At 33.0% G+C, this 12,525-nt stretch overlaps 1 protein-coding gene across 13 annotated transcripts in view; it reads left to right on the top strand.

Moving 5' to 3' along the window:
- Nucleotides 1-12,525, top strand: part of LRRC7 (leucine rich repeat containing 7) — a 206,142-nt gene that overhangs the window by 118,708 nt on the left and 74,909 nt on the right. The window contains exon 1 of one of the 13 annotated variants that reach the window (XM_039329132.1): nucleotides 7,191-7,333. The exons of the other annotated variants lie outside the window; for them this stretch is intronic. Coding sequence (XP_039185066.1) covers nucleotides 7,326-7,333 — 8 coding nt within the window. The 5' untranslated portion in view covers nucleotides 7,191-7,325. Of the gene's footprint in view, nucleotides 1-7,190; nucleotides 7,334-12,525 lie in introns of those variants that run through there. 13 annotated transcript variants of the gene reach the window in all.

Below are 12,525 nucleotides of genomic sequence, written 5' to 3'. Positions count from 1 at the left end.
ATTGAAGGTAGGCTCATTAGAGACAATAATTGATCATAGGTAGATAGAAAACTCTTGACAAGTTGACAAAGGCAGTTATGCACTCTTGTGGTCCCCCTAGCACACATATATTGTTCATTATTTATAGTTTTGTGGTTGCTGTGCTGACAACTTTTTAAAGTTTTAGAAATTTAATAAAAAATTAAAAATATCAAAGTGAATCAAAAATATCCAGGCAGATAGTTTTTCCTATATTTTTTGTAACTTTCTGACTCATATTTATGACAGTTGCAATGTCCTGGGGTCAGTGATCACCTTTTGAGACCTTCTCACAAGCAAAACCAATGGGGAAGCCAGATTCACTTAACAACTATGTTAGTAACTTAACTGCAGTGATTCACTTAAGAACTGTGGCAAGAAAGGTTATACAAAGGGGCAAAATTCATTTAACAACCGTCTTGCTTAGCAACAGTCATGTTGGACTCAATGGTGGTTATAAGTCAAGGACTACTTGTAGTGTTAAAACGACGTGCTTAGGAGAAGTTGAAATTCTGACTGGAAAGATGTTCAAATGTTCAAAGAATGGAAGAGAGAAAACTGCAAAAGAGATAATCAAAATATAATGTTTAGTAAAGATACTGATTTTGAGGGTCTAATGAAAAGAAAAGACAGAATCAAAAAGAGTTTCTTACAAGAATTGCAGAACCTATGTAATATCAAATTAGTATTTCACTTCTTTATATTTTCTTGAATTACTTTTAAAACTGCAAGAGCTTCATCTTCAAATAATGAAATTGATAATTTTTTCTCAGCTTTTTCAGCCATGGAAAGATCACTGGATGTTTTGGGGCCAATTATTCTCTACAACCTATTCTATTTCATAGAATTATTTTTATGGGGAAAAATGGGTGGAGGAAATACTATGTATGCTGACTTCAGCTTCTAATTGAAAGCTGACATACAAATATTATTTGTAATGAATGGACAGGCAAGCTCCAATTCTTACATTCACTCTTGCAGGATTTCGGCATGCAAAACACTGATCCTTCCAAACCATCTATTCCTATTAGAGAGAAAAACAGTTGTCTTTTTAAAATCAAGTTGCTGGATGAGAGAGAGGAAGCTAGTGGAATTTAAATCTTCCCCCAGTTTTAAACTGGAGTTTGCAGGAGGAAATAAATTGGCAAAGAATAACATCTGTTTCAAGAGTTCTAAACATAGTTAATCAATTATATGCTGTGGGGCAATTTAGAGTGTCTTGATTTACATTCACTACTGTCCATGAAGAAGCACTATACAACCTCGTAGTTGGAATATATTACTTAGTTAGTTCTTCTAGTCATCAATAGTGAATACAACCACTGTAATGCAAATTTAAGCAAACTTTTTTAAAGGTCTTGAGGCTTCTAGAATGAGGCCCAGACAGATTAATATTTGGAGCTCTCTATTCTGAGAGTGCAAATGAGTGAAAAATGAGAGCATAGTGTATAATATCTATTGGAACCTTTTACAGCAAAGCTGCTTTTCCAATATATTTTTCTACGGAGGTTCTTTTAAGATACTGTTTGATTTTTAGACTCTCCTTTTGATTCCTTCATGACTAAATGTTTTATATGTGGATTTTACAAATCAAAAAGGATTTTTTTAATCTCTTCACTTTTCTTTTCATCAAGTTTGATTCTGTTTCTATCTTGTGAGAGTAATCAGTTTCCCAAATTAGTAAAATGATTTCCCTAGTCTCATGCTTCAATGAACAGGGCTACATGTGGCAATAGGATTTTGTTCTCTTTTATCCTTTTCCATGTATTTTATCTTCTAGTAACATGGTGGTGGGGCTCTGTTTCTATCAACTGCAGGGGAAAAGCCAGGTAAAAAATTTCCCAGAGAATGCAGTTTATTTCAACGATTAATATCAAATCAGACATCAAATCCAAAAGTGAAGCTAAGGTTTGCTCTCTCTCAAAGCTTCTGGGAGAGAAAGTGTAACGTTACCCTACATGCTCAGCCATAATGCTGCTACACAGTAGCAGAGGTGAGATAAATGGACACTAGGAGAACTCCAGGGCCATTCCTTTTCCTTTTTCAAAAAAACCCATTTCTTTTAAGATGTTGTTTTGTGCCTGACAGAGAAATAAGAGTCTAAACCAGGATAGGTTGACAAATACACCCCACTAGTTCTTTTTTCTCTTAAATAATTTTTAGTTTAAAATAACCTGTACCCAGTACTTTTTTCTTAAAAAAAAAAGTGCCGGAACTCACGCACGTCATACAACCCGCCTTGCCTACTCTACAAGGTTCCATCCAAAAAAGGTGCCGGAACTCCGTTCTGGGCGTTCTATGAGAAAAAAAGCCCTGCCTGTACCCAAAAGTTATTTTCATTTTTAGCTTCCGGATTTGATAGGATAGTGTAATGGTATTTGCCTAGGAGAGACTGGGCAAAGAGATGTTGCCAAGGAAATGGTCAGGTAAGAGACAGCATAGCCTATAATTGCATACTGGGTGGAGCAAGAAGCTTAGAAGAGAACCTCTCTAGTTTCTTGAGCTGTAAAAGAAATGGGGGAAGGATTGTAGTTTCAGACTTCTACAATTCTCTCTCTGTAGCTTTACAATAAAATAAAACCGATCCGATTGTCATTCCTATCTGGTTTGTCTCATAAGGCCAACAAATAGCAAATTTTCCTCTGGGCTGTTGATTAGTGGAAAGACATATTGGGATGCAATGTACCAGAGTTTGAAACTGTAGTGCTTGAGGTTGATATAGGTATCTCAAACCCACCTTGGAGTCCAGTAAACCAGTGAAGTGGGCATCTGTTGACCGATTTTAGCTCAAGAAATTAGAAAAACAAGCCTGGATATTATGAAGAAGAATAGAACTGGAATTCTAGAGCTGGAATTCTAGCTGGAAAAACTTCAATAAAATGGAAACTGAAACAAACAGAAAATTGTTAAAAGTTGCAACTAGAGACAGAGAGAAGTAGACTTTTCAGTTAGAAAGGGTGGACCTAAATAGTAGGATATCTTGCACTGCAAGCAAGCCAATACTCCCACTTGCAGAAAAATACACATTTTCAGAATAGAGGGAGAGTGAGGATTTCGTCTACTTCCTGAACAGTTTTAAAATCTACCAGTAGGGGAAAAAAAGTTTGGCCAAGGAACTTACACATCAATGTTGTTTCACCCTATTACCCGTAAGCCATTTAACCCTACCATGTCCAGTCTTATTTTTGCAAAAATGGATATATTCAGGCAGTACAATTTCTAGTTCAGAGTATCTTGAAAACATACAGCTTACATAGATATCCATTATATTTTATGTTCTTGGCTTTTCACATACATTAACCAGCAGTTTTCTGTGGTGATTCCTCTTCTGTAGATTATTTCATTACTTAGTTATTTATGTGCTGTTTGAATCTAGACGGAAAGATAACATAACAATTGATCCAATATATCTAAAACCAATTTGAAAAGGATAAAATAATAGAAGACATTTCATAAACCATCAAAATCTGTTCTTATCCAGGGATGAATCAGATCCAACACATATGCATTGTGATGACACACAACTTTGCATATTTCCAGAAATTTTACGAGCATGATTCTTAAATAATAATTTTAAAAACACACCTTAGAACTTCTGATTGAAGCCAGACCAAGTTTTTGCTAATAAGGGAGAATTTAGCTTTGTGTGTAAGTAATATATAAAGCTGAGACCAATAAAACAATAAAACGTGTGCAGCTGTCCCAAATCTCTGCCCCTGTCCACATGCATAGGCATATTTAATGTTATTAAATTTCTTCTCCATGACCTTTGAGCGTAGGACATTAGATCTAGCCAAAATGAATGCCCTTTCATAAGGAATAAAAATGGCAATGTAAAAATATTGAGATGGCATCAAGTCTCTTTAGTATTGATACACGTTTTCAGAGCTTTGCTATATAAATGAAGCTGTATAAATAAAGCACTCGTGGCCAGATTGTGGATTGAGGCCACATAGTAAGCCAGATCAGAATATAAGCTATATGCTCCTTCCAAGAGGAGGTTAAATTTAGTCCCTTCTGGACTTAGTATCCAAGGTCCTTTAGTACTATCAGTTTCCATAATGCCTGTTATTTAATGGCTAGCTTTCTTATATGGCTTTTCAGAAGGATCCAACTTGACTTTAGGGCCTGAACATGTTAAAGTGAACATTACAGTGAAAGCTAATTGTATGGACCATCAAATAACTAAGTCTTTGGTTGCAAACTGTTACAGTTTGGAAAGAATATATGTTTTCATTTAAACCAACTAAGTATCTTTATAAGCTAATCATTCCTACACATAGAAAATATATTCCTTAACAGAATTCAGTCTCATCATCTTTTATACCCAAAATGAGAAGAAAGCATCTTATCCTTACTGAGACCAAAAAAAATGCCTTGGGCTAAGCCTGAAGCATCCATCAACATCATTCTTTAAATTTTCATGAGTTGCAAATAATAACAGTTTATGCTTTGTTCCTCAAAATAAGAAATATAATAAATGCCTGTATTCCTAAAGTAATATATTTTAGCTCATCTAACAATCCGTCAGGAATTTCTGTTTTTTTTAATCTAAATATGAATTATGCGTGAATATTAAAGCTTTAAAATTTGGATATTCTCAAGCCATTCTTTATGGAAGGTTGTATGCATCTGATAATAATAAGAGCTAATGTTACACAGCACCAACATGAAATTGCAGAAGGCTATAAATATTTCTGTGTCAATTAATCTAGGAACTTAAAATATCTCCTAATTATAGCTGGAAGTTCAATTTCAAACATGCCTAATTTGGGCTGGTTCATGTAGAGGGAGTCTTCAGGAAACAGCTCCTCACTTAAATAATTATTCTTGCACGGTAGGGATTGCTATATCCACCTTGATCTCTCTCTCTTAGAGGATAAAAACCATAGATTAGATCAAGGTAGAAGCTATTATTTCCTTTATTGATATATTTTTAATGTATATAGATGCATTTTTATATGTATGAAATCAGGAGTAGGATTCCGTAATTTTAAAGGCTTATGCTCTAATTCTGATGGTAGGTCCAAAGATGTGATGATTGTCAGAGACCTGAATGCTATTGTACTTTTGTACATCATTTATTTCCCTAATAATAAAATCCAGTGCCTTAAAAGTAAAAACAAATTAACACTATGGAAAGCACAATACATTGCCGAACCATTTGCAGACAGCTATACAAACACCCAGTCACACAAAACAATTACATGGAGTAACAGTCACTATTAAGCATTATTTGGTTGTAATAGTTTGAGAATTGAAGATCTACCATTATATCTTATCTGAATTATTAATCTTAAAAAAGCAAATTATAGGATGTCTTGAATTATATGTATCTGTTGGCAGAGTGGCACTTATTATATTTCTTTCTTGCACACAGTACAGATCTGTTCAGTGCAGATACCTAAACTTACATCTATGTTTCTGTAGAATCTGTAGTAAGTTTTCTAAAGGAGGGGCCAGTAACAGTTTGGATCTCTGGAACTACTGCTAGAAAAGGAAAGGATATTTTGTTTATTTTTTTCAAATCTTGATGTTGTGGCCTTTTTAATGTAGTTTCCAGCTCAAGGAGAACATTTCGGAAAGTTAATCCTTTTTCAGTTGATTGGCTAGGACGTGCTGAAGATGTTATCTGTTGTCTACAACAGGTATAGAATGCTTGTAGTAAATATAGCATTGGAATCAGAGGAGAGAATCTTGGTATTTAACCACAACAGCAGCATTCTACATTAACTGAAGTTTCTGAAGATAGAATATATTAAGGTGATTCAGTCTACACGAAAGATGAAACAATTGCATGCAAGATTATGGCCAAATTGCCTGCCTCAATAATTGGGTCAGTATATTAGCTAAAGGTCAAAAAAAAGCTCTCTTGGAAAGAATTGCCTTCTGGATAATATTAAAAGTAAAGGTGAATCCCAGAGCACCTCCAAACTATAAAACTAATCCTTCAAGAAGAATATCAATCCACCCATAAGCATTTTTCTCCAGGAAATTAAGTTTCCTGACTAAAACCATTGCTTTGCCCAGATTTAATTGCTGTGCATTTACTCTCATCCATTCCAGTAAGTGTGTGACCTCACATACCATTAGACATCAACATCATTCTTAAATTGTAATAATAAAAATCCGGGTGCTGACAAACATTTACATACTATAGGTGAATTACACATTGTCCATTGAAGAGAATCTGTAAAAAGCAAAAAGATTTAAGTTTTATACAGCGTAGTTTTCTTTTGAGTAGTATTTGATAATAAAAGTAGTATTCCAAAAGTAATTCAGTTCTAGAGCAAGACCAAAATAGAATTGTTGTGACAACATATGTAAAAATAATTTTAATCTGTTTATTATAGCTACAATGTAATCTTAAACTTGTTTATTTAGAGAAATAAGATAATTAATTAAACTTTAACTGTAACCTAATGAACTCAGTTTAAAGTTTAATTAATTAAACTCAGTGGTTTATTTGCGTTGTAAAATTCTTCTTCTTTTGATTCCATATTAATAATATAGAGAAAAAATATACCTAAAATGTTAACATATTAGGTGTTTCTCAAAGTCAAATCCCAATGTTCATAATCTTTGTATTTGCTTAATATTTCTTTAGCTAATGCAATTTGAAATTTGAAATACACATTTTAGTTTTCAGTGAATGGCTTCAACAGCTAAGATCCTAGATTCCATTATGTAAAAGTTCACTTAGAAATGTTTATCACATGACAATCATGTGGTATTGATTTTATCAAAACACAAAGCACAAGAAATTTGTCTGGGTTTAGAAAAAAGTCTAGGCTTAGACCTCTACTAAAAATAAGATGTTATAACTAGCTCTTTAGGTAAATCACTTTCATGGCCTAAACAATTTTAGACCCTTAAAAGAAGGAATATTTGTAAGAAATCAAGACTTTCTAAGAACATTTACTAGCAAAGATTTTTTTCCCCATCTTGGGCCTCTGCAATTTAATTCTGGCCTAAGGAAAGGGAAAATTTCAGTCTCCAAATTTCTAATTTTGTTGTTGACTTAGAAAAACTGGGGGAAAAAAACATTTCCTAATATTGTAAGTCAGCTGTCTCTCTTTTAAGTGCCATAATCCATTTGGTAGTTTTAGTCACCTCTTCTGCTCAAGCAGTTCCATCTTTTTGGGCATTGAAATTGATTTTTCTCATCTTAGCATGTGAAGATCGAGAGTGTACCCCTTGTCCCATCGCCTGGGAGAGTACAATGGCACCAACAGCAGAGGATGTGAAGGCAGCACCTTTTCGAGCACCTGAAATGGCAGCATCAGGAGCATCAGCACGAGTAGACTATGTTGAGGTAGTTCTCCCATGCTATACTATGAAACCAAAACAGTTTGGGGATACTACATGCTGATGGAGGCTGCCTCTTACTAGATAATCTTTGAGCCAAATGTTTACTGTGTTTTAGAATATGCACTTTTTCTTTGAGAAGAGAATATGCCCTCTCCACACTTAAACTTCTACATAGGATAAGATTGGGCCAGTTCCCAGAAATTTTATCACTGGAGAGCAGTGTTACTAATTTGCATTTCAGCCAAAGCAGCCATTTTGTTTCCTGCAATTCTAAAATTGAAAAAAAGTAATAAATTTTAAATTACTCATAATAGCTTAAATGTAGGAAAAGATAACTTTCCAAGTCTATAAATTTGCCTTTAGAAGTTTGTTCATGGATGATTGTGGTTAAAAACAAAAAAACTTAGTTGTTTAGAAAGATTTGCACCAGTGTAGACTTGCAAGACAGAGATGGAAAACTTAGTCACTTCCTAGCAAAGAATCGTGAGTGGAAGTATGAGTGATTTGTTTTTTTAATAGTTCCACATTCTGAGTTGCACTGAAATTTCAAGATCTGTGTATCTTCAATGACGATATATGTGACCTTTCTCCAAGAGAGGAATATGTGCATCTCCCTCTTAATAAGACATGAAGATGGAGATAGGAGGGCAGAGTCATTCATGTTTCCTCTCTTGATTACACTCTGCAGTTTTTTTTAAAATGTTACGTTATGTTTAGAAGATATTGTGCATTAGAAGAATATACATTTACTGTGCATTGTAAACTTAAGGCTGATTACAAGTTGCTTGTTTTGTAGTTTACATTAGTCCAGTCATTTTGAGAGGGATTTATATGTTGTATTAACAGTGCTATTTTTCTAAAAAAAAAAAAAAAAGTGCCAGAACTCACACATATCATACAACCTGCCTTGCCTACCCTACAAGGTTCCATCCAAAAAAGGTTCCGGAACTCCATTCTGGGTGTTCTATGAGAAAAAAAACCCTGTGTGTTAGTACAGTGTCTCTCACTACATTTGCACATCTATTGGTGTGTGTGTGCGTGTGCACATGCTTTACTGAGTGATGTACACTTTCACTGGTGTCATTTAAAATAGGTTCAGATTTATGTTTTCAAAGATTGATAATGTGTTGATGATAAAAGTAGCAGTAGATTATGGTGAATTTAAATAATAGACAACAGCTGCAGATGGATGATACGAACAGAGTTTAGCAAAACTGGAAATAGTAGTAAAATATTAAAAGGATGGATGTTGAATACTTTTTAATTTATTCAGGAAAAACCTTTATATATATATATATATATATATATATATATATATATATATATATATATATATATTAGGGCCATATAACTACTGATAAATAAAAAAAATAGATTACTTTCCCCCCATGTGTTGAAATGAAACATTAGAGATATTTTAAATGTTACCTAATGATAACTTCCTCTTTCCATTTTCTATATGATTTGCATGCAAGAAAACAAGCAAGCTCAGAGAGCATCAAGGTCTCCTCATGTCAACCCTGAGCTACAAATATTTTCCTTCATTAATAATCATTAGTACCCCATGAGGTTGGATATCATTTACTTATTTCTAACATTCGCTTACTTTATGGTCCAGTGAGAAAGTTGGAACAAGTTCATCTTGAATCCATTTAAGAGGACCATTTTTTATTTTCTAGATTCCCACTATAATGACATTACTTGGAAAATAAAGTTATTTATCTACAGAACCAATTCATTCATCTTTATCAATTAATCCTTAATCCTTTCATTGGGATTCCAGGATTATGATCTATATTTAATTGGCTAAGCTAAAATATTTCTACTGTCTGTAAATATATCTATTACTGAACATCATAGTATATTTGCTTTAATATGTTGATGTTTGTTTTTATAGTTTGTTATGTATGTAGAAAGTATTGAATTAAATATTCAGGTTCTTATGTATAAATTATATAGATTCTTTTTTAAATTTTACATTTTTTATTTTAAATATTGTATTAGGAAATATGTAAAAAATAAATAGCTTTTTCATATAAATTCTTAAATTACAGCCCAATTAACAAGTAATAGTATTTTACATAGTTTGGGATAATGTTCCACATAAAAATGAGTTTGTTTTAATCAGTGGAATAAAACCTGCTTGAGACTATTTTGAATAACTGTTATCAGTGGAGGTTCATTATGGATATATGTAACCATTTTCACTAGTTTATAACTCCTGGTGCACACATAATTCTAAATCATTATATGATATATTTTTCTTAGTATGACATATGAAAAGTCAACCCTGAGAATTGCCTCTGAATGTTCATTGTATTTGAGGGATTTAGTAGGCCTTCATAATTCAGTCTCTTTTTAGTGTAATACTTTTCTCATAGCTTTAGAGCACGTAGGTGTCTAAATAGGATTCCATGGGCTCTAATATGATGCTGGCTATGGTCATAAGCGATCCTGATAGTCTTAGCAGTAATACTTCTAGTGTCCACTCAGTCCAGCAGAATGCATTTATTCTTTGGTGTACATAGGAGAGAAGAAAATTTGCAAGTGTTCTGCAGACAAGAGACAACACTGTCTGAGTTCATTAGCTTTCTTCGTAATGAGTTATCATGGCTTCTGAATTAACTAGGTATATAAGTGGAACTTTGGCTAATAGTGTATGAATATTTTAAGAATTCTTTCAAATCCTGCCAATTTAGTGATATTGCTCTAATTCTGTATTCCTCTTTGTCTTACATCTAATATTTGTAGGTGAAATATTTATCTATGTTTTATAATATTAGTGTCGCTTGATCCTAGCAGTTTCTTGAAATACAATGTTATTCATCTTAGTGGATTTAAAACATAAAATATAGATATGATTAGGATTTTATCATAAACAGTTGGGTATTGCATATGTTTACTTTGCTCTCAATATCTCCTATATTTTCAGAAGAAAGTTTAATTTTTATTGATTTTTTTTACATTATTAAAAGATAAACAAGAACAAAAGAATAAAAAAGCAGAAAAAAGAGAAGTGCTAGAAATAAAGAGAAAGAGGAGAAAGAAAAGTTAAAGAAGCAGCTTCCAGTCTTCTTTACAGCAGTTACAAACCTTTATCATTTCTCCCCTTTAAAACTACATTATATAGTTCCTTTCTTCCATAACCCACTTAAATCAGAAAACCTAGAAATCTATTTTCGGCGAAAAGCCCATAAAAAGATTCTTCAAAAAGTCCATAAAAAGATTCAGCAAAAAGTCCGTTAAAAAGGTTCCACTCTTTTATAAAAATAGTTATTGTTTTCTCCCTAACTAAAAAAAAAAAAATCAATTTTGCCCTCTCATCAAGTTCTGTCATCTTCACAATCCAATCCTCCATTGTGGGTACGTCTTTATTTTCCATATTTGTATATATAGTAACCTTGTATCATTTATATAATACCATATATAAAACCAGTCACCCATAAGTCCCATCTAATTGCACGTCCATAAGTCTTAATTTAAAAAAAAATCTGTTTTCATCTGAGTAATAGTGTTTAAAGTTTGGTACATTACCATATGTATTTATATCCAGTACTTTTTCACTTTTACGCATTTCTGCCCTACATAATAAAATGTTCCTTCATGCAGGACTCATAATTTATAGATGTCTCATCAGTGCTCATCCAACAGTAACAGTCTCAGGGTCTAGGTGTTTCTTGCTTCTTCAGTTTCATCACCCCAGTATATATTGCATAAGTTCCCAAGTACTCAGTTGGGCTTCCCTGTAAGTTCATGTGCATAACATTGGACCACTAGTTCTTTTGTCTTGTTGCTGAGTTCTTGCCTGCCATATCGTACTACCTTGATTTTTTTTTCTCCCAAGACTGAATACACAGTCTAAAAATAAGATAGAGTAAAATTCTCTGATTTGTTTCTTACGAGATCAGTATTTATTTGGAGCAGTGTTAGTGTTGATTTTCTCTTATATAATTGTTTGACTGTCTATAATGCTAAATAGTTTGTTGTTCAAAAGGCCGTATCTCAAAGAAATGTCAAAGAACCATTTTGTAATTATAAAAGGCAATGGTACATAACATTGAGATAAATGATTTATGTCAAATAAATGCTTCACTTATTGTCCCGATGAATAAAATGAATAAATTAATAATGAATAAAACAAGGAGGGATAAAGGAGGAAGGAAGGAAGGAAGGAAGGAAGGAAGGAAGGAAGGAAGGAAGGAAGGAAGGAAGGAAGGAAGGAAGGAAGGAAGGAAGGAAGGAAGGATCATAGTTATTTGTAAAAGAGTTTTCATAATTAATCTTATTTAACACATATTACTCTTCTGAAGATGCAAATAAAGCTTCATTGCATATCAGTTAATTTCTTTTTTTATTAATGACTGTCCAAATTGAGAAGACTTGGGAAAGAGCAATCTTCCATGTCCAGCGACAAGACAAAGACTAGTGTGTTTGTAACAGTGACTAATTGCCTCATTGAAAGAAGGAATCAAAGGAACAGAATGGAGTAAAATCAAGGGAAATTCAGAAAAAAACAGAAAATATTTTTATGTGGACGAATATTACATTCATTTTTTAAAATCAATTTACTTTTGGAGGAGAGTACCTCTTAGACGACCTCTCATATGTCTTTTTCATTGTGTTTAAAAATGTTACTAATATGTAAATTATAGGGTTAGTCAGACCGTATCAGATACATAAAAGTAGTTGAACTATACAAAACTCATTAGAGATAAATTATATAAATTTCCAAGTCAAACGGTGATAGAGTTTTCAACTTTTTTGCACCAATATTCTCTACAATCCTATTTTACACTAGTTTTTTCTCCCTGCTATTTTTTTCTGAGATAATCTGAAGTCCATTCTGGCAGAGAATTACAATACATAAGTTCAACGCATCTAGACAACATCACTGGGAGAATTGATCCAACTATTGAAGTCTTGTGTTGATTGTTTGGCCAGAAGTTAGCCTTTATTGTTTAATATTGAAGCTACTCCAACAATAAAGGAGAAACAGTATAAAATTCACAAGCCAGAATAATTGGTATTACATGTTTAATATTTAGCATATGTATTACAATATTGCAAAATATGATTTCATATCTGTGTTCATATAGCTCATGTACAGTGAGCTTAGCACAATCATATTATATATTTAACAGGATATTTTCAATACTTTGGTACTGGAAAATTCTCCAGTCCATTATTAGAAAATGC

Source organism: Crotalus tigris, unplaced genomic scaffold, assembly GCF_016545835.1.
Source record: "Crotalus tigris isolate CLP2741 ecotype Arizona unplaced genomic scaffold, ASM1654583v1 scf7180000024387.2241675, whole genome shotgun sequence".
NCBI lineage: Eukaryota > Metazoa > Chordata > Lepidosauria > Squamata > Viperidae > Crotalus > Crotalus tigris.
The sequence above is the reverse complement of the archived record's forward strand: the minus strand, read 5'-3'. Positions and strand labels throughout refer to the sequence as shown.